This window comes from Aquarana catesbeiana, linkage group LG06, assembly GCF_042186555.1.
Source record: "Aquarana catesbeiana isolate 2022-GZ linkage group LG06, ASM4218655v1, whole genome shotgun sequence".
Lineage (NCBI taxonomy): Eukaryota > Metazoa > Chordata > Amphibia > Anura > Ranidae > Aquarana > Aquarana catesbeiana.
In genome coordinates, this window is record NC_133329.1 from 414,413,383 (window position 1) to 414,433,093 (window position 19,711).

At 45.7% G+C, this 19,711-nt stretch overlaps 1 protein-coding gene across 6 annotated transcripts in view; it reads right to left on the reverse strand.

The window, feature by feature from the left end:
* LOC141147318 (E3 ubiquitin-protein ligase DTX3L-like) overlaps window positions 1-19,711 on the reverse strand; it is a 110,059-nt gene that overhangs the window by 23,282 nt on the left and 67,066 nt on the right. For all 6 annotated transcript variants that reach the window (XM_073634535.1, XM_073634536.1, XM_073634540.1 and 3 more), the window contains one exon: window positions 3,717-4,048. In XM_073634535.1, the coding sequence (XP_073490636.1) occupies window positions 3,717-4,048 (332 nt within the window). The remainder of the gene's footprint in view (window positions 1-3,716; window positions 4,049-19,711) is intronic.

Here is a 19,711-nt window from a genome sequence, read left to right on the forward strand (position 1 = left end):
ACATAAAAAATATATATATATTATGCAAGAAATCATCTATGATTCATGATTCTGGAGGCTAAATAGCAAATCCTCAGCTATTCTTGGTCTAGGAGAATATAGGTCCAAGACGAATTCTCAATGGGTGATCGATATTGTGCAAAATAGCATATATCATATGGGTAATGACAAAAATGAAAAATAAAAAATATTAAAAATAAAAATCAGAATACACGTAAAAAATTCATGTGAGAAATACCTCATTGCTAATAAACATGAATCAGATCCTGCCAACTCATATGACCCTAAGATTCATTAATAAAAGCATTGATGTCTAGATCTACATTCATACCCCATGGGTGGAGGGAACGTAACTTGTGGATCCAGAACATTTCTAAACAAGAAACGCCTCTGGTTAGGGCCCCGCCTCTCCATGGGGGAGTATATTTATCAATTATCATAAATAGTGAGCCGGCAGGGTCACTATTATGAAACTCTTTGTAGTGTCTAGGGACACTGTGTTTTGAGACCCTACTTTTAATGAGACTGATATGTTCACTCACTCGTATCGTAAAGGTTCTGGTTGTTCGGCCCACATGTTGTTTGCCGCATGGACAAACAATTAAATACACTATATACCTGGTGTTGCATGTACAGAAGGGTTTGCTAGTGTATCTCTTCCCTGTAACAGTTGAGGTAAATTCTGTTAGTTTTCGTCTTATCGGTACATTATGCCGACAGACGACACACTTTTTACAGGGATAAAACCCCGTCCAATCATGAAAAAAGGACGGACGTACTGGAGGGTTAATGATATTCGGTACTACGTGTCCCTGTAGGGATGGTGCCCCCCGAAAGATAACCCTAGCTTGTTCCGGTAGTATCTTTTTCAAGATGAAATTAAAATTGTGAATGGTCAATTTAAGTTTAATACCTAATTCAAATCAACAGACCGAAACAGTTTTATCCCCAGAGACAGTTGCCATCACAGCTCCTGGCTTAATGTGGTCCCTCGGAGCCAAATCTTAAGGCTCCGAAGGAACTGTACTGATGTTGATACATTTATCACCCAAGCAGGAGTTTTGAGACAGAGATTTATAGATAAAGGATATAACCAGGCAGATCTGGATATGGAACTCCAAAAAGTGATCAACACAGATAGAAATACCCTTTTAATAACGAAACCAGAGAGAGAACCAGACACTACACACAAATGGGCATTGTCAACCACGTACTCAATACAACATAAACAAATTAAGAGTATTATGAAAAAACACTGGGGGGTCCTAAGACAAGATAATATCTTGAAAAAGATACTACCGGAACAAGCTAGGGTTATCTTTAGGGGGGCACCATCCCTACAGGGACACGTAGCACCGAATATCATTAACCCTCCAGTACGTCCATCCTTTTTTCATGATTGGACGGGGTTTTATCACTGTAAAAAGTGTGTCGTCTGTCGGCATAATGTACCGATAAGACGAAAACTAACAGAATTTACCTCAACTGTTACAGGGAAGAGATACACTAGCAAACCCTTCTGTACATGCAACACCAGGTATATAGTGTATTTAATTGTTTGTCCATGCGGCAAACAATATGTGGGCCGAACAACCAGAACCTTTACGATACGAGTGAGTGAACATATCAGTCTCATTAAAAGTAGGGTCTCAAAACACAGTGTCCCTAGACACTACAAAGAGTTTCATAATAGTGACCCTGCCGGCTCACTATTTATGATAATTGATAAATATACTCCCCCATGGAGAGGCGGGGCCCTAACCAGAGGCGTTTCTTGTTTAGAAATGTTCTGGATCCACAAGTTACGTTCCCTCCACCCATGGGGTATGAATGTAGATCTAGACATCAATGCTTTTATTAATGAATCTTAGGGTCATATGAGTTGGCAGGATCTGATTCATGTTTATTAGCAATGAGGTATTTCTCACGTGAATTTTTTACGTGTATTCTGATTTTTAATTTTTAATATTTTTTATTTTTATTTTTCATTTTTGTCATTACCCATATGATATATGCTATTTTGCACAATATCGATCACCCATTGAGAATTCGTCTTGGACCTATATTCTCCTAGACCAAGAATAGCTGAGGATTTGCTATTTAGCCTCCAGAATCATGAATCATAGATGATTTCTTGCATAAAATATATATATTTTTTATGTTGAATTTTTTAGCCACGGTCTTATAGCCACGTTTTTTTTTTTTTGTCCTTTCTTTAGTCCACAACTATATTGCACATATAATGGATAGCTACACTAAATGTATTTTGGTGGAAATATATACACCAGAACCATTGGTCTAGCCAATCAACACATAATTAGAACATAATTTGTTTTGCACATAATAGATGTTTTAATTTTCTAATTACATTATAATTAGATTCACAATTAAGGACTTCACTCTTGTTTCAAAATATACACAGATAACATTCAGGTATTCCTATACACGTAACTGTTCGATTCACATAGCACACAGCAGCTGTCAGATAACAGCGCATCACTTGCATTAGGATGGGCGTGTCATTAGACCGGAGCGCCTATGAAGGCATCGCGCCACGTTCTCCACTATACCGAGGCATGATGCGCATGCGCCCGACGACTGCCTAGCTTGCGCTCCACCGAGGCGGAAGATGACGCCATTTGCGTCACGGGGAGCGACCATCCGGATGTACACATTCTCTGGGGAATATCCGGATGATCTTTCTCTAGTTTACATTCTCTGTTCACGTTTTTTACTACACATACTAATCTAGATACTTCTTATTGAGAAATCTTTGGGAATTTTGTGGCGAATTGATTTATTTATTTATATTTTCTTAACATCCATAAAGAAGTGCTGGAACGCACATTGGGCATTAGAAAGAGGCCTGGAACGCACGCGGGGCCGCCATTTTGGCGATACCCGGAAGTGCAAGCAAACAATGGGAACAAGCCGGATTCTCATCATGGGGGGTCTTGGTACCTATAAAAGGGAGTATGGCAGCAGTGGTAGGGTACCCCAGATGAAGTCTGAGTAGACGAAACGCGTCGGGAGACTCCACTGCCTGCCACTATTTTACTATAAGCGCTTTTTTAATACGGAAAATGTAAGTGTTTTACTTTTCAATAAATTTACTTTTAAAAACGTTATCACACTATGTGGCCACTTTCTTTACCTTATATGGGCCACTACGAGATCGGGTCACATATGGAAGAGGTCTGCCGAGAGTCCTAGAACAACATCAGGATTCCACAACGTTTCATTGGGAAACCCCACTTCATTGCATGGTGGCAATACAAGCAATATTGACTCAGGTGACATATGTCTCTCTGAGTCCAACAGTTCCGGTAAGCCTGCATTGCTTCCATACGGAGGATCCATTTATTACATATCAGTTCCTTTAGTTTGATATCCACGGGGTGTATAACCCCATTACCTGTGCGGGACTTTCAGTTTATTTCTAAAACTCTGCTAAAACTTTGTGCATTAGTACTGCTGGGACCTTGATGGAGGGGGTACCCGAAAGCTTGTCGTGAAAAATTGGATGTTAGTGCAAATAAAAAAAAAAAAAGTAGTATCAAGGACAGTACTCAATTGTTTCTGTCACAAGTGCACCAATACAACTACAATCCCCCCAGCACCTCTCGGAGGAATTCCCTTGTAATGTAACTTGAGGACAGGCAGAGCCCCATTCATATCACCCGCTAAATTCCACCCTCCAATGAACACACATATACCTGTGGGGGGGCTGCAGGAATGTTCTCCACAGGTTCCTCGGTGCTCATATGGCGTCTTAATGAGTTCTTTCTGGACTCATTCCTGGGAATGACAGAATCCTCAGGACCCATATATTCATTATTCACGGTCAATGATCTTGGTGCAGAAGGGTCAATATTTTGTTCTCCCCCCTCAACTGCAACAACATCACGTCTGTTTATTTCCGATTCTCCTTGTCCTGTGAAATCATCTCCATGTCTTTTGGCATCTCCATTCCCAGAGTCGGTATCTGTCATTGAAGAATTACTTCTCTTTCGATTATCTGGGTTCTGATTGTTTTCTTGTTGGTGATCTGTATGTAGAAATCAGAGAGAGAATCTTTTGAGTGCAGCTTATGACTCCTCCGGCAGGAACACGCTTGGCATATAACTGTGTCCCCAACACCTGAACACACCACAACACAGTGCCCATTCGGCAATATTCATCCTATCAATTCACTAGAAACCAGAGACATCACTGAAGTAGGAACGGGGGTCAGTTTATATGGCCATAGTTATGTGTGTAGTAAGACTGATTTAGAATTTAGCAAAGAATCATATTTCTTGTATTTCATTTTGAAGCTACTTGTGACTTCCCCATCAATTTGCTACATTCCTCTTTCTGTGCAAAAAGCTTGCTTGCTGACATCATTTAAGACAGATGAAGGAACCGCAAGAGTATACTGCAGAGAAACGAGTTTTGTATAAAGCTAAAAATATATATGGTTTTGCGGAACTTGTCTGGGTTAGGATGCATAGGTTGATTTTTAAAAGGTTAGAATGTCTGGTATAACAGAAGTGTACCGCCTGTTCGCTTGTGACGCAATATGCTGAAAATATATATCTACACTGTATTCACTGTATCCGACACTCTTGGCGTGTAGACACGAGTGGGGTCAGGAGTGTCCATTCTTTTCTGGCCAGAAAGATGGAATAAAATCTCCCATACCAGAGTTCATTGTCCAGCAGTCATTACCGATATTCTGCTACTTTATTTGGTGCATTTGGCCATGAGGGGGGAATATCGGTGTGACCTGTTGAGGCAGGTGGCACTGTTTTCCACCAGACCTACAAGGAGTGGTCCGAGAGGCCAGCCCTGCGGGCTATATCGTAGTCTCAAAAGGCGCCTTCTAGAACTGTTATCTAGGAGACTGCACTGTGTCCCATTTGGTGGCCTGCTGTGGACGACCTTCGTAGCGTCAAAAGGACCTGGGAATCCGAGAAATAGATAGCTGGAGCTCCAACGGGAACAGGTGAGAGTCTTTTTACTTCTGTTTTTGGATAACAGTCAGACAGCCAGCCAGCCTCTCGACGGATCGAGAGAAGGGAAGCCCGATCACCTTCCGAGAGAGACGTCCGTTCAGATGATTGTGCATCTTTCGGACGAATCCTCAGTCACTCAGTAATTTTTGGGTGGGAGTGTCTGGTATGATTGATGTGTGTATGAGACATCACTTTGTGGTGAAGTGACCGTGGTCCTCTTCTAAGTGCGTTTTCTGGCCGGGAGACCGCACCCAGGCCACTGACCGAGGGAAGCGTTGTCTATTGTTCCTACTTGTGTCGAGGATTCAGACCCCTTACTGAGTTCTCATCATCTACCCTACCCTCTGTGTCTGTCTTGGTGTCTTTTAGGTTATAAGAATGGGTGGGAAACATAGTGTTGAATCTCCCCTACAATCCATGATCTCCAACTTTAGGAAGGGATTTGCTAAGAACTGCAATTTAAAAACTTAGCCCTGAGAAATTGATAACATTGTGTGAGAAAGATTGGCCCTGCTATGGAACGCGGTGGCCCCCAAGGGGAACCCTTGACTTAGAGACCATTGACTGATTATTTGAGAATATTATGTCAGACTCACAGAAACATGACCAAGACGCACCTTCCAGGAGGACTGTTCGTTCGGATGATTGTGCATCCCTCGAATAAATCCTCAGGCAATCAAGAGGACTGTTCGTTTGGATGATTGTGCATCCCTCGAATAAATCCTCAGCCAGCCAGTCAGGAGGAATATCCGTCCAGATGATTGTGCATCTCTCGGATAAATCCTCAGCCAGCCAGTCAGGAGGAATATCCGTCCAGATGATTGTGCATCTCTCGGACAAATCCTCAGCCAGCCAGTCAGGAGGAATATCCGTCCAGATGATTGTGCATCTCTCGGACAAATCCTCAGTCAGTCAGTCAGCTAGGAGAAAACGTCCGTCTGGATGATTGTGCATCCTTTGGACAAATGGGAGATAAAGACCTGCAGTGGATAGAAGCCACAAAAAGAGGAACAGTGTAGAATTATGGTTATGACAAGAGTAGTACCACTGACAAAACAAACAAAACACATATATTCTCAACCTGAAGAGACAGATCAGCCTCCCCCGTATGTAGATGAACGGACCTCAGATAGAGACAGGTCAGAACCATGTCAAAATGCCCCGTCCAGTAAACAAGGGGACTCAAGTTGTTGTCCACCTACATCAGATTCAGCAAGTTTGTCAATGCCAAATCTCAGTAAATATACTCCGAACCGTAACACTCTGGGTATAGGCAGGATAGAAATAGGGAACTCAGTAGTAGTCAATGGGCTCCCCAATCAAGTGTCCACTTCCACTCTGAGAAATCCTGATGCAAACAGCCGGACCCTTGCCCCGTCTTTCAACATACCTCTGCAAATGCCCCTAAGAAAACAGGCGGTGGAGGAACATCGGACTCTAGTTTACACCCCTTTTTACCACAACAGATTTACTGAACTGGAAGATTCATAACCCTGCCTACTCTGAGAAGCCCCAAGCCATCACAGATTTGCTCTGGTCAATAACTCAGACCCATAACCCCACTTGGTCGGACTGCCAGCAACTTTTATTTACCCTTTTTAATACTGAGGAGAGACACAGAATTAACCAAGCAGTGCAGAAGTATAAAGGCAAAAGACCCTTCCTATTAGAAAGACTTTGTAATTTGGGGGGGGGGCATCAAGTCCAACATCAGTTCCTGTACATGCCGGATTCCCCTATACCCTTGCTGGGCAGAGACTTACTTGCTAAACTCAGAGCATACATATACTTCCAATCTGACAGAGAGGCTATCCTAAAATTGCCCCATCCCTTTGAAGCCCGCATACTGCAAGACATCCCGGGACTATGGGCAGAAGACAACCCACCAGGATTAGCCAGACACATTTCCCCAATCCTTATTGAATTAAAACCAGGAGCCACTCCAGTCAGCCTGAAACAGTACCCAGTCCCTCTAAAAGCCCTAATAGGAATACAAAAGTACTTAAATAAATTCCTACACTATGGAATTCTAAAACCCTGTCAGTCTCCCTGGAATACACCTCTACTCCCAGTACAGAAACCCGGAACAGCTCACTGTCGTCCTGTTCAAGACCTCAGAGTGGTCAATCAGGCTGTAATGACCATGCACCCAGCGGTCACTAATGAACTGTTACAATTACTGTGGGAGGCAGGTTATAAGGTGTCCCGGAGAAAGGTGCAATTGTGACAAGAGACTTAAAGTACCTGGGATTCAGAGTATCACAAGAACAGAGACAATTGGGAGAAGGCAGGAAAGAAGCTGTTTGTCAGATTCCCACCCTGACTATCAGACGGCAAGTACGTGAATTCCTGGGGGTGGCAGGATTCTGCTGAATCTGGATACCGGACTTTGCCATAAAAGCCAGACCCCTCTATGAATCCACAAAGGGGGGAGAAAAGGAACCCTTCCAATGGGGAGAACAGCAAAACAGAGCATTAAGACATTAAGGTCTCCCTAATGCAGGCTCCTGAGCTAGGCTTGCCAGATAGCCAAAAAGTCTTCTATTTGTATGTCAGTGAAAAACAAGGAATAGTAGTAGGAGTCCTGACACAATACTCTGGGTCTTGGCAGCGCCCTGTAGCATACCTTTCAAAACAACTGGACACTGTATCTCAGGGATGGCCATCCTGCCTGCGGGCCATCGCAGTAACAGCCCTCCTTGTGGTCGAAGCTGACAAGTTGTCATTGGGTCAGGAGACTTATGTCCGGGTCCCACACCAAGTACAGGCATTAATGGATTACAAGGGAAATCACTGGTTCATTAACAGTCAAATGGTTAAATATCAAGCTATGCTGTGTGAAAATCCTCGTATCCACTTAGAGACTGTAAACACTTTAAACCCAGCCACTCTGCTCCCCACCTCACAGGAACCCCTAACTCATGACAGTCTCCAGGTAATGGATATGCAAGCCGACCAGCCTTGAAAGACATCCCCTTGGAAAATCCAAACGTTGAGTACTTTACTGACGGAAGCAGTTTTGTAAAAGAGGTTTATCCCCAGATATAGGCTCAGACAATGGCCCTGCCTTTGTCCACAAGTGCCTCCAGGAATTAGCAACAGCACTTAAGACTACTTGGAAACTACACACTGCATATAGGCCCCAAAGCTCTGGAAAAGTTGAACGAATGAACCGCATGCTCAAGTCACAACTGGCCAAGCTCTGTCAGGAAACCCAAATGAAATGGACCTTGATGTTGCCCATTGCTTTACTGAGAATTCGGAGTACCCCAACAAAGAGGACAAATCTGTCCCCTTTAAGGTACTGTATGGTAGGCCCCCACCCATCAATAGAGGGATAAGAGGAGACTTGCATCAGATAGGAGGGGTAGTTAACCGTGAACTGATACAGAGACTTGGGGGAAAGTAAGCAAGACATAGGGAAATGGGTTCAAGAGAAACCTGCTGTAAGCTTGTCAAACCCAGTACACCCCTTCAAACCAGGAGACACAGTGTGGGTAAAGGAGTGGAACTTAACCCCACTAGGGGCAAAATGGAGGGGTCCTTACACTGTTCTGCTATCTACCCCAACAGCCATTAATGTAGCTGAGGTGACACCCTGGATACACCACTCTAGGGTAAAACGAGCTGCTGACCTCACAGACTCCTGGCACAGTACAGTAGATCCCCAAGATCCTTTGAGACTGAGATTGACCAGAGAAATCAGAAGGAAGAGCTCCAGCCCTGTGTTCAGCACACCCCTGGAAGCTGCTGAATTTACGCACGGCAGAAGATAGACAGACTGCAGCCCTGCGGCCAACACACTCCTGGAAGCTGCTGTCTCAACGCACGGCGGAAGATAAAGGATATCTACTAAGCTCTGCTCCAACCACACCCCGGACGCTGGTTGGTCTACGCACAAGCTGAAGCCTGAGGATATTCATCGGTGTAATGCTTACTAAAATCTTTATAACGAGACTGTTGATAGTCATAATAGTGATACTGACCGGGTTAAAAGAGGGAGAGAGTAACTCATGTGACCCTTGTATAAAGACTACCAGAGTAGGATCCATAGCTACTAAGATGTTACTGTGGCACTCCCATTATCAATGCAAGGGCACAGAGACTGGTACTTGCATACATAATGGGACTACCTATTCAATGTGCTCCGTTGAAAATCAGATAACCTGTTATAACCCTACTTATGCACCCTATAAAACCTGGCTAACCATTCGGAGCTTTAGCTCCACCGGTAAGCTGGTAAACCGTACACTGATCACCAACTCAAGTATTGCAGAGACAAGTTTTCATTATTTTCTGATTCTCCCTATAGTGTATGGAGTGCTAATATTTTTACTCTTTTTGCATTCTTATTGTTACCATGGGCCAAGGATCATTATCCCAGTGTTTTATAAGTTAATGAGAGACCCGGCTGGAGCCGACAATGGGGAATAATCTCGGTAGAAGAATGTTTTGTGACTGCTAGTGAGGTCATCATAGAAAAAAACAAAACAAAACAAAACTGTATGCTATTTAGTGATGCTTAATCTCGCTCATATTAATCGCTATGATTATGATCAAAGGGGGGAATGAAGTGGCAACGGGGGTCAGTTTATATGGCCATAGTTATGTGTGTAGTAAGACTGATTTAGAATTTCAGCTAAGAATCATATTTCTTGTATTTCATTTTGAAGCTACTTGTGACTTCCCCATCAATTTGCTACATTCCTCTTTCTGTGCAAAAAGCTTGCTTGCTGACATCATTTAAGACAGATGAAGGAACCGCAAGAGTATACTGCAGAGAAACGAGTTTTGTATAAAGCTAAAAATATATATGGTTTTGCGGAACTTGTCTGGGTTAGGATGCATAGGTTGATTTTTAAAAGGTTAGAATGTCTGGTATAACAGAAGTGTACCGCCTGTTCGCTTGTGACGCAATATGCTGAAAATATATATCTACACTGTATTCACTGTATCTGGGACTCTTGATGTGTAGACACGAGTCGGGTCAGGAATGTCCATTCTTTTCTGGCCAGAAAGATGGAATAAAATCTCCCATACCAGAGTTCATTGTCCAATAATGTCATTACCGATAATCTGCTACTTTATCACTATGGAATGAAACCACAATCAATCCCTCAAACAGGATGGGATTTTAGGGGAGTATTTTAGGTGGTGTCTCAGCAACCCTCATACCTCAATACAATATATCACTATGGTATGGAACATTCAGAAGGTGCAAATAATGGAGTCCAAAAGGATTCCCTACTCATGGCAAAAAGAGGTGGCGGGGGGTGGGAAGCCATTCCAGGAGTCACAACTTCTGCCACCAGCTGTTCTGTTTAAAAAGAGCGAGATTATTTTTTTGTTGCTTTAGAAGAATATTTATCTCTGTAACTTCTAGCATACACCAGTCAGCCATAACATAACCACCCACAATAACCCATTGAGGCATAAACTCCACTAGACTTCTGAAGGTATGCTGTGGTATCTGGCACCAGGCCATCACTAGCAGATTCTTTAACCACTTACCAACCGGCCCATAGCCGAATGACGGCTGCAGGGCGGTTGGATAACTCTGGGAGGACGTACTATGACGTCCTCCCGGAGAAACGGTCCCGCGCGCCCCCCCGGGCGCGCACACGGGAACATCCGTGTTCGCCGGGTCCACGGGACCCGGCGCAACACGGATCGCGGTAAAGGGCCAATGACAGCGGCCCTTTACCATGTGATCGCTCCGTCCAATGACGGAGCGATCACAAATGTCAACAAAGGCTGTGCTGCAGGGTCAGCACAAGTTCATCGCTCTCCTCTCCTCACACCGATGCAGCTTGAGAGGAGAGGAGAGCTTCACAGTGCCGAACAGTGAGTTTTTTTTTATTACCAGTGCCCAGCAGTGCCACAGCAGTGCCCCAACAGTGCCCCAACAGTGCCCCAACAGTGCCACAACAGTGTCATCTGTGCCACAAGTGCCATCTGTGCCACATCTGTGCCACCTGTGCCACATCTGTGCCATCTGTACCCTCTGTGCCACCTCTGTGCCACCTGTGCCACATCTGTGCCATCTGTGCCCTCTGTGCCACCTCTGTGCCACCTCTGTGCCACCAGAGCCACACCAGTGCACACCAGTGCCCACCAGTGCCACACCAGTGCCACACCAGTGCCACCTGTGCCCATCAGTGCCACCTGTGCTCATCTGCGCCACTGCAGTACCACATCAGTGTCACCAGTGCCCACCAGTGCCGCCTGTGCCCACCAGTGCCGCCTGTGCCCACCAGTGCCGCCTGTGCCCACTAGTGCCGCCTGAGCCCACCAGTGCCACCTCTGTGCCACTACAGTGCACACCAGTGCAACCAGAGCCACACCAGTGCCACTACAGTGCACACCAGTGCCACCTGTGCCCAACCAGTGCCACCTGTGCCCAACAGTGCCACCTGTGCCCATCAGTGCCGCCAGTGCCCCATCAGTGCCGCCAGTGCCACATCAGTGACGCCAGTGCCACATCAGTGCCGCCTGTGCCCACCAGTGCCGCCTGTGCCCACCAGTGCCACCTGTGCCCACCAGTGCCACCAGAGCCACCTCTGTGCCCACCAGAGCAACACCAGTGCAGCCAGAGCCACACCAGTGCAGCCAGAGCCACACCAGTGCCACCTGTGCCCATCAGAGCCACCTGTGCCCACCAGAGCCACACCAGTGCAGCCAGAGCCACACCAGTGCAGCCAGAGCCACACCAGTGCCACCTGTGCCCATCAGTGCTCATTTGCGCCACATCAACCTCACCAGCTACCAGTATGGCAAAACAGTTATTTACGGCCGAGGAGGCCTACCAGCGTCTCAGCATGACCGATGAGAGCAGCGGGGAGCTCTCTGAGTCTCTGTCCGATTCGGATTCGGCCTATGAACCCGTGACAAGCAGCGGGTCCGATACAGAATCAGAAGAGGAACGTGTGCCCGTGAAAAGAAGGCGTTCTGGCGTGGAGCAGTAGCCTACTACCACCTCGAGAGCAGTGCCGTCCACCTCCAGGGCAGTGCCGTCCACCTCGAGGGCAGCGCCGTCCACCTCCAGGGCAGCGCCGTCCACCTCCAGGGCAGTGCCGTCCACCTCCAGCGCAGTGCCGTCCACCTCCAGCGCAGTGCCGTCCACCTCCAGCGCAGTGCCGTCCACCTCCAGCGAAGAGCCACTGCAACAAAGGCCAGGCACCAGTAGGGTGTCATCTCAGCCCCAAAGGGATAGAGGCCATGCCAGCCTACCCTATGCCCTTCAAAACCCCCTGTGGCTTCCCCCTAATTCCGGAGCAGCAAATATCCCCCCTTTTACCGCCCAGCCAGGTGTCCAGGTGAACACCGATAATTTTGTCATGCTCGATTTTTTTAATTTGATTTTCACCGAAGACTTTCTATCATCCATTGTGGCCCAGTGCAACCTTTACGCACAGCAGTACATCGTAAGCAACCCTGGCTCTAGTTATGCCCGTCCCTTTGAGTGGAGAGAGCTTACCATAGCAGAATTTAAAATTTTCTTAGGCCTAACTTTTACAATGGGTCTCACAAAAAAAAACGAAATGTACTCATATTGGTCAACTAACCCCGTCCACCACATGCCACTCTTCTCTTCAAAAATGCCAAGATCAAGATACCTTATGATTTTGCGCTTCCTTCACTATAATGACAACACCCAGTGCCCTCCCCGAAATGACCCAGCATTTGACAAATTATTCAAACTTCGGCCACTCCTAAATTATTTCTCAGAAAAATTTCCCCAGCTATATACCCCCGACCAGAATATTTCTGTTGATGAGTCCCTTGTAAAATTTACAGGCAGGCTTGGCATCAAACAGTTTATCCCCAGCAAAAGGGCCCGATATGGGGTTAAAATGTATAAACTTTGCGACCGAGCCACGGGGTACATTTACGCCTTCCGGGTGTACGAAGGCAAGGACACCCAACTGCATCCCCCTGAATGTCCAGAATATATTGGAACCAGCGGCAAAGTTGTCTGGGAGCTTGTTTATCCACTGCTTGGAAAGGGGTACCACCTTTATGTGGATAATTTTTATACTAGCTTGCCCCTCTTCCGCAATCTTCACCGGAGGGACACCCCAGCATGTGGTACTGTAAGAACCAATAGAAAAGGCTTCCCGCAAAAATTGGTCAATGAAAGGCTACGCCGAGGGGATACGGTGGCTTTGCGGAACCAGGAGCTATTGGCTGTCAAGTGGAGGGACAGACTAAACGTCCACATGCTGACGACAATCCACAATGACACCTACGTGGAAGTCCCAAGAAGAAACGGCCCAATCCAGAAACCTGCTTGTATTTATGATTACAATTTATTTATGGGGGGAGTGGACTTCAACGATCAGATGATTGAACCCTACCTTCCCACAAGAAAATCCCGTCACTGGTATAAAAAAGTGTCCATTTATTTTTTCAGTTTGGCCATGTACAACACTTACGTAATTTACCAAGAATCTACTGAGACCCCCGTATCCTATCTGCAATACCAGGAACAAGTAATCTCCTCCCTTTTGTACCCTGAAAGCCCACCAGAAAATATTCGCTCTGATTCTGTGAGCAGACTCCACGAACGCCACTTTCCTGACAAAATCCCCCCCGTGAAACAGGCCACAGACGTCAGAAAAAATGCCGGGTGTGCTCCAGAAGAGGAATTAGAAGAGACACCACGTATTATTGTCCCGATTGTCCTTCCCAACCAGGCCTCTGTATAAGTGAATGTTTCCGCCGTTACCATACTTCTCTACAATATTAGGGAAGTATGGTAAACGTAATTCTCATTTCCTGTAATTTTCCTCCATACCCCTTATGCCACTGCACTGAACCTGATTTACCTCAGCCTTCTCCGGAATCGACCCTGGCCTGTTATACGACCAAGCTTCTGCCTAACACTAAAACTGTACCTACCTCTGCCTTCTCCGGAACTGACCCTGGCCTGTTATACAACCAAGCTTCTGCCTAACGATAAACATACCTCTGCCTTCTCCGGAACTGACCCTGGCCTGTTATACGACCAAGCTTATGCCTAACGCTGATTTGTACCTACCTCTGCCTGCTCTGGAACTGACCCTGGACTGTTTGACCACGTTTTTTGCCTGCCTCTTGGACTGATCATTTACCCTGCTATGCTAGTGGGAACACAGGGATCTCACATATGTGAGGGGCTCCAGAAATGTTTTTCTGGATGAAGAAATCTAACTTTTTAGTTTTCTCATTCCCAGATTTAGGGTCTGGAGACTCGGAGGCTTCAAAGAGATTTGGGTGAGAGAAGCCTCTACCCCTGTCCCCATTCTTTCCTGGTCTGCTACTTGGACCATGTTCCTGCTTACTACCAGGACCAATATTTTGGCACTGCTGGCAATGTCTCTACGTGCACTAACCCTGGACTGTACAAGGACATTATCCCTGCCTGTGCTATGGACAATATTCTTGCCTGCTGCTTGGACAATTCCATTCACTGTGGATGACCACGTCCCTGCCTGCTGCCTGGATCAGGGCTCTCCTCCTGTGGACAACTGCACTACTAAAACTACAGGTAATCTTTTGTTTACCCTTTGCTCAGCAGAATGTATTTTAGGGTGTAATTCTTGGTATGTTCATGCTATGTGTTAGAAATATGAAGGGCCTTCAAAAATGTGATAGATTGTAAGGAAATTAGATGTGTAATTTATGCTCCTAGAACGCCTGAATGTGCTACTTCAATGTTGTGCCTCTGTATGTGGCCAGGTTGTGTAAAAGTCTCACACATGTGGTATCGCCATACTCGGAAGGAGTAGCAGAATATATTTTGGGGTGTCATTTTTGCTATGTACATGCTATGTGTCGGAAATATCTTAGAAATGGACAACTTTGTGTAAAAAAAAAATGCGTTTTCATTTTTTTTCCACATTTTCCACAAACTTCTGGAAAAAAATGAACCATTCAAAAGACTCATTATGCCTCATAGATTATACGTTGGGGTGTTTGCTTTCCAAAATGGGGTCACTTTGTGGGCGTTTCCATTGTCCTGGTGCTCCAGGGCCTTCAAAAGTGTAATAGGTGGTTGAGAGATTAGATGTGTAATTTATGCTCCCAGAACGCCTGAATGTGCTACTTCAATGTTGCGCCTCTTTATGTGGCCAGGTTGTGTAAAAGTCTCACACATGTGGTATCCCCATACTCAAGAGGAGTAGCAGAATATATTTTGGGGTGTCATTTGTGTAATGTACATGCCATGTGAGAGAAATAACCTGTTGTGATGACAATTTGGTGTGAAAAAAAATAAAAATAAAAAAAATCTTCATTTTGCAAAGAATTGTGGGAAAAAATAACAACTTCAAAAAACTCACCATGCCTCTTACTAAATACCTTGGAATGTCTACTTTCCAAAAAGGGGTCATTTTGTGGGTATTTGTACTTTCCTGGCTTGTTAGGGTCTCAAGAAATGAGATAGGCCTCAGTACATCAGGTGTGATCAGATGTGATCAATTTTCAGTGATTGGCACCATAGCTTGTAGACTCTATAACTTTCACACAGACTAAATAATATCCACTAATTTGGGTTATTTTTACCAAAGATATGTAGCAGTATAAATTTTGGCCCAAATTTATGAAGAAAAATTACTTATTTGCAAAATTTTATAATACAAATGAAGAAAAATGCATTTTTTTACAAAATTTTCGGTCTTTTTTCATTTATAGCACAGAAAATAAAAAACCCAGAGGTGATCAAATACCACCAAAAGAAAGCTCTATTTGTGTGAAAAAAAGGACGAAAATTTCATATAGGTACAGTGTTGCATGACTGAGTAATTGTCATTCAAAATGTGAGAGCACCAAAAGCTGAAAATTGGTCTGGTTAGGAAGGGGGTTTAAGTGCCCAGTTGTCAAGTGGTTAAAGCAGAATTCCACCCAAAAGAGGAACTTCCACTTTTCCAATTCCTGTTTGACAGGCACCCTGTTCCCCACTTCTGTCGGACCTCGCCGCGGCATAGCATGTACATACCAAAAATGACACCCCAAAATAGATTCTCCTACTCCTCCTGAGTACGGTGATACCACATGTGTGAGACTTCCACAGCCTGGTCACATACAGAGGCCGAGTACAGCCGAGTATGGCTGAGTATGGCTGAGCATGGCAGAGTATGGCCGGGTATGGCTGGGTATTGCAGAGTATGGCTGGGTATTGCAGAGTATTGCAGGGCATTGCAGAGTATAGCAATTGCAGAGTATTGCAGAGTATTGCAGAGTATTGCAATTGCAGAGTATTGCAGGGTATTGCTGAGCATGGAGGGATGGCTGAGCATGGATGGATGGATGGCTGAATGTGACTGCAATTGTCACAGAGCAGCGCTGTGGGCACTACAGATGCAGCCCACAGCGCTGCTGTCATCCGATCCCTCCCCCTCTCCTCTCACACTGTACTGATCGGTACACAGAGGGGAGAGAGGAACCGGCGTCATGACATGATGCCGGTTTGTTTACATGTGATCGCTCCGTCATTTGAAGAAGCGATCACATGGTAAACGGCTGCGATCAGTGGCCGTTTACCGTGATCCATGGTGCGCCGGGTCCTCTGGACCTGGCGGTCACGGATGTTCTTGGGGGCGCGCGAGAGCGGGATTCTTGTTATCCGACCGCCCTGCAGCCGTCATTCGGCTATGGATCGGTTGGTAAGTGGTTAAGTCCTGTAAGTTGGAAGGTGGTACCTCCATGGATCGGACTTGTTTTTCCAGCACATTCCACAGATGCTCGATTGGACTGAGATCTGGAGAATTTGGAGGCCAAGTCAACACCTCAAACTCATTGTTGTGTTCCACAAACCATTCTTGAATTAATGAGATCCAGATACCTTCTTCCATTGCTCCGTGGTCCAGTTCTGATGCTCACATGCTTATTCTAGACACTTTTGGCTGTGGACACGGGTCAGCATGGGCACCCTGACTGGTCTGTGATTACACAGCCCCATACACAACCTGCGATGCTCTATAAGTTCGGACACCTTTCTATAAGAACCAGAATTCACTTTTACCTAAATTTGAGCTCTTCTATTGGATCAGACTACACAGGCCAGCCTTCCCTCCCCACCTCTATCAATAAACCTTCCCCTCCATCCCTCCCCCCTTACACCTCCATCAATGGGCCCCCCCTCACATCTCTATCAGCATGGAGCAATGGAAATAGGTGGCCTGGTGTAATTAAAGATGTTTTCTTTCACATCATGTTGATTGCCGGATATGTCACTTACCTGGGGAAGAGATGGTACCAGGAAGAAGGCAAGCCAGGAGAGGCAAGTAATGCTTTTCGGGCCCAAATACTAGTCCATAGATGTGGTGTCAAACAGTGCTGATTTTATATGTGCTATACACAGGGTATGTACAGGTGCACAGTACTCCAGAGGAAAATAGATGATAAAGAAAAACCTAGAACCTAGCCGTGTCTCGGCAATCCTAGATCTTAGATCCAGCTGTCCAAACCCACCACTTGTCGGCCTCCAGACACAGTTTTACAGTTTTCACCAACCTTTTAGCTGTAACAAACATGAACTGTCTGTTCCCCAGGCTGCAGAGCAATGATTCAGAGTTCCTGGTGAGCCCAAATGGCCTGCAAGGAAGAGGTGCACCACCCACCGTGGAACAGAAATCCCGAAAGGTATATGCAATGAGCAGCCCGGACTGGCCATAGGGCAGCCTGGGCGTTTGCCTGGTGGGCCGGGGGCAGCCGGGCTGCATGTCTGAGTGTGATATGTAGAGCCGGCTGCATGTTCCGACATGCAGGGCCGGCCGCTGATGTTCCGTATATGCTGGGTGGTGGTGAGAGGAGCGGAAAGAGTCTCCCCATTCCCTGCCTACCAAGCCGACCTATGGCAACCCAGGCCGCCGCTGAACAGGAAGTCCGTGTTCGCGCATGCGCCATGCAGCCGACGGTCACCTGGCAACCAGGACGCCAGGAGAGGAGGAGGGACGGAGGAGAGGAAGAGCAGAGGAAGAGCAGAGGAAGAGGCCTTATGCACCACCACCTACTGAGACCCGCCTCCTGCACATGAAAGCCAGCAAGGTGCTGCGGCCCCCTATAGGGAAAGCAGTGCCGCTGCCGACTGGTGTACACCCATCTCCATTTCTGCCAGTGAAAGGGTCGGATCTGATGCTCCAGGCCAGAGAGCACTGCTTTTGCTAATGGTAGCTATGATTTTTGTTCTTCAGTAACTGCAGTGTAATTAATCCTTGTGCACCTGCTGTCTCTGGGTACTCCTCTCCCTCATCAGCCTTGTGCCAGGCTCAAGATGAAAAGGGAAAAAAAAAAAAAATTCTACCCAGAAATGTTAACTGGATGAAGTATTTCACAGGCTTTGGAAGCACTAGTAAAAGTAATGGTAAAAAAAAACAGTTATAAAGCAATATTCTTTTATAACTGGCTCTGTAATTATTTATAACTGGCTTTGCAGTACTAACAAAGCCAGTTATAAAGCATTACTCACAGAGCCAGTTATAAAGGAGTTTTGCTTAATGACTGGTGTAGAACCCTCTACCAATAGGTAGGTGTTAGTAAGGGTTATTTTACTAGTGTGAAGGAATGTGATGTAGATGGTAATAATAGTCTGAAAATGTCTATTTTCTTATGTGTATACATATTTTTCTCCTTACTCATTATATAAGTATACAGATTTGCTCAGTTTAATATTATCTTCTCAAAATGGCGGGTACACCCTACATCCCACACATCAGAAGAATGCGGAACTGAAGATAAAACCAAGGACAGCCAAACCTCGACATGAAGATTCTCCATTTTCATATCTATCATAACCAATAAGATGTACCCATTAGACTAACATAGCAATGATGTATTTTTGTGTATAAAACATTAGCACCACCTTGAATAAATCAGAAGTGCAAGAAGTAATCCTGCTGTGAGCGTGTCTCAGAGAGTTTTACCTTTATATGCATGCATATCCACACTTTCTAATTAGAGACAGCAGCAGATAAGGTTAAGAGCTTCAATCGAGCTCAAGGTTAACAGCTGGTGCCGAAACCCGGGAGCTTCAGGCTACAGTCGAAGCCAGACCGCGATAAGGATTCGAGCGGCTAAACTGATAAGATAAAAGAGGGGGTCTTTGCGCAGCCCTAACAGTACGGTAAGTTTTTTATATTCTTACCACTGTACGACTTTCTTATTTCTTAGTTGGCTGCTGGATTCTGACGGTACGCTGAGACTGTCTTAGAGGCAGAGATCATTACCTTGCTGTTGCATTAACTGGCTGTTTTAACGAACCTGCCGATGGGTTTCTGCTGTCTGTATTATCTGTTCACTGTCTGCCGTTCTTTGGGCTACGAAACTCAGCAGACTGAAAGTGCTGCATGTGTGTATGTGTGTTCTCATCCCCAGATGAGCTGTCGGCCTCTGGGATGAGATGTTTTCTTGTAGCAGACTGTTATAGGACGGGTTACTCGAGGTTTGTAGGACCTCTGAGGGTTATCTCAGCTGCTAGCTCTGCAGTCTGAAAGTGTTACAGATGTCTCACCCCCAGACGAGCTGTCGGCCTCTGGGGGGGGAGGTGTAACATTGTATGTGTCCCCACCCAAGGAATTTGTTGATAAGGAGCAGTGTGAAAGAATATTAACCCATTAGTTGTACGTATTCTCCTCTCAAGCCGTTAGCCGAGAAACAGGAGAGAGAGAGAGAGAGAGAGAGAGAGAGAGAGAGAGAGAGAGAGAGACAGAGAGAGAGAGAGAGAGAGAGAGAGG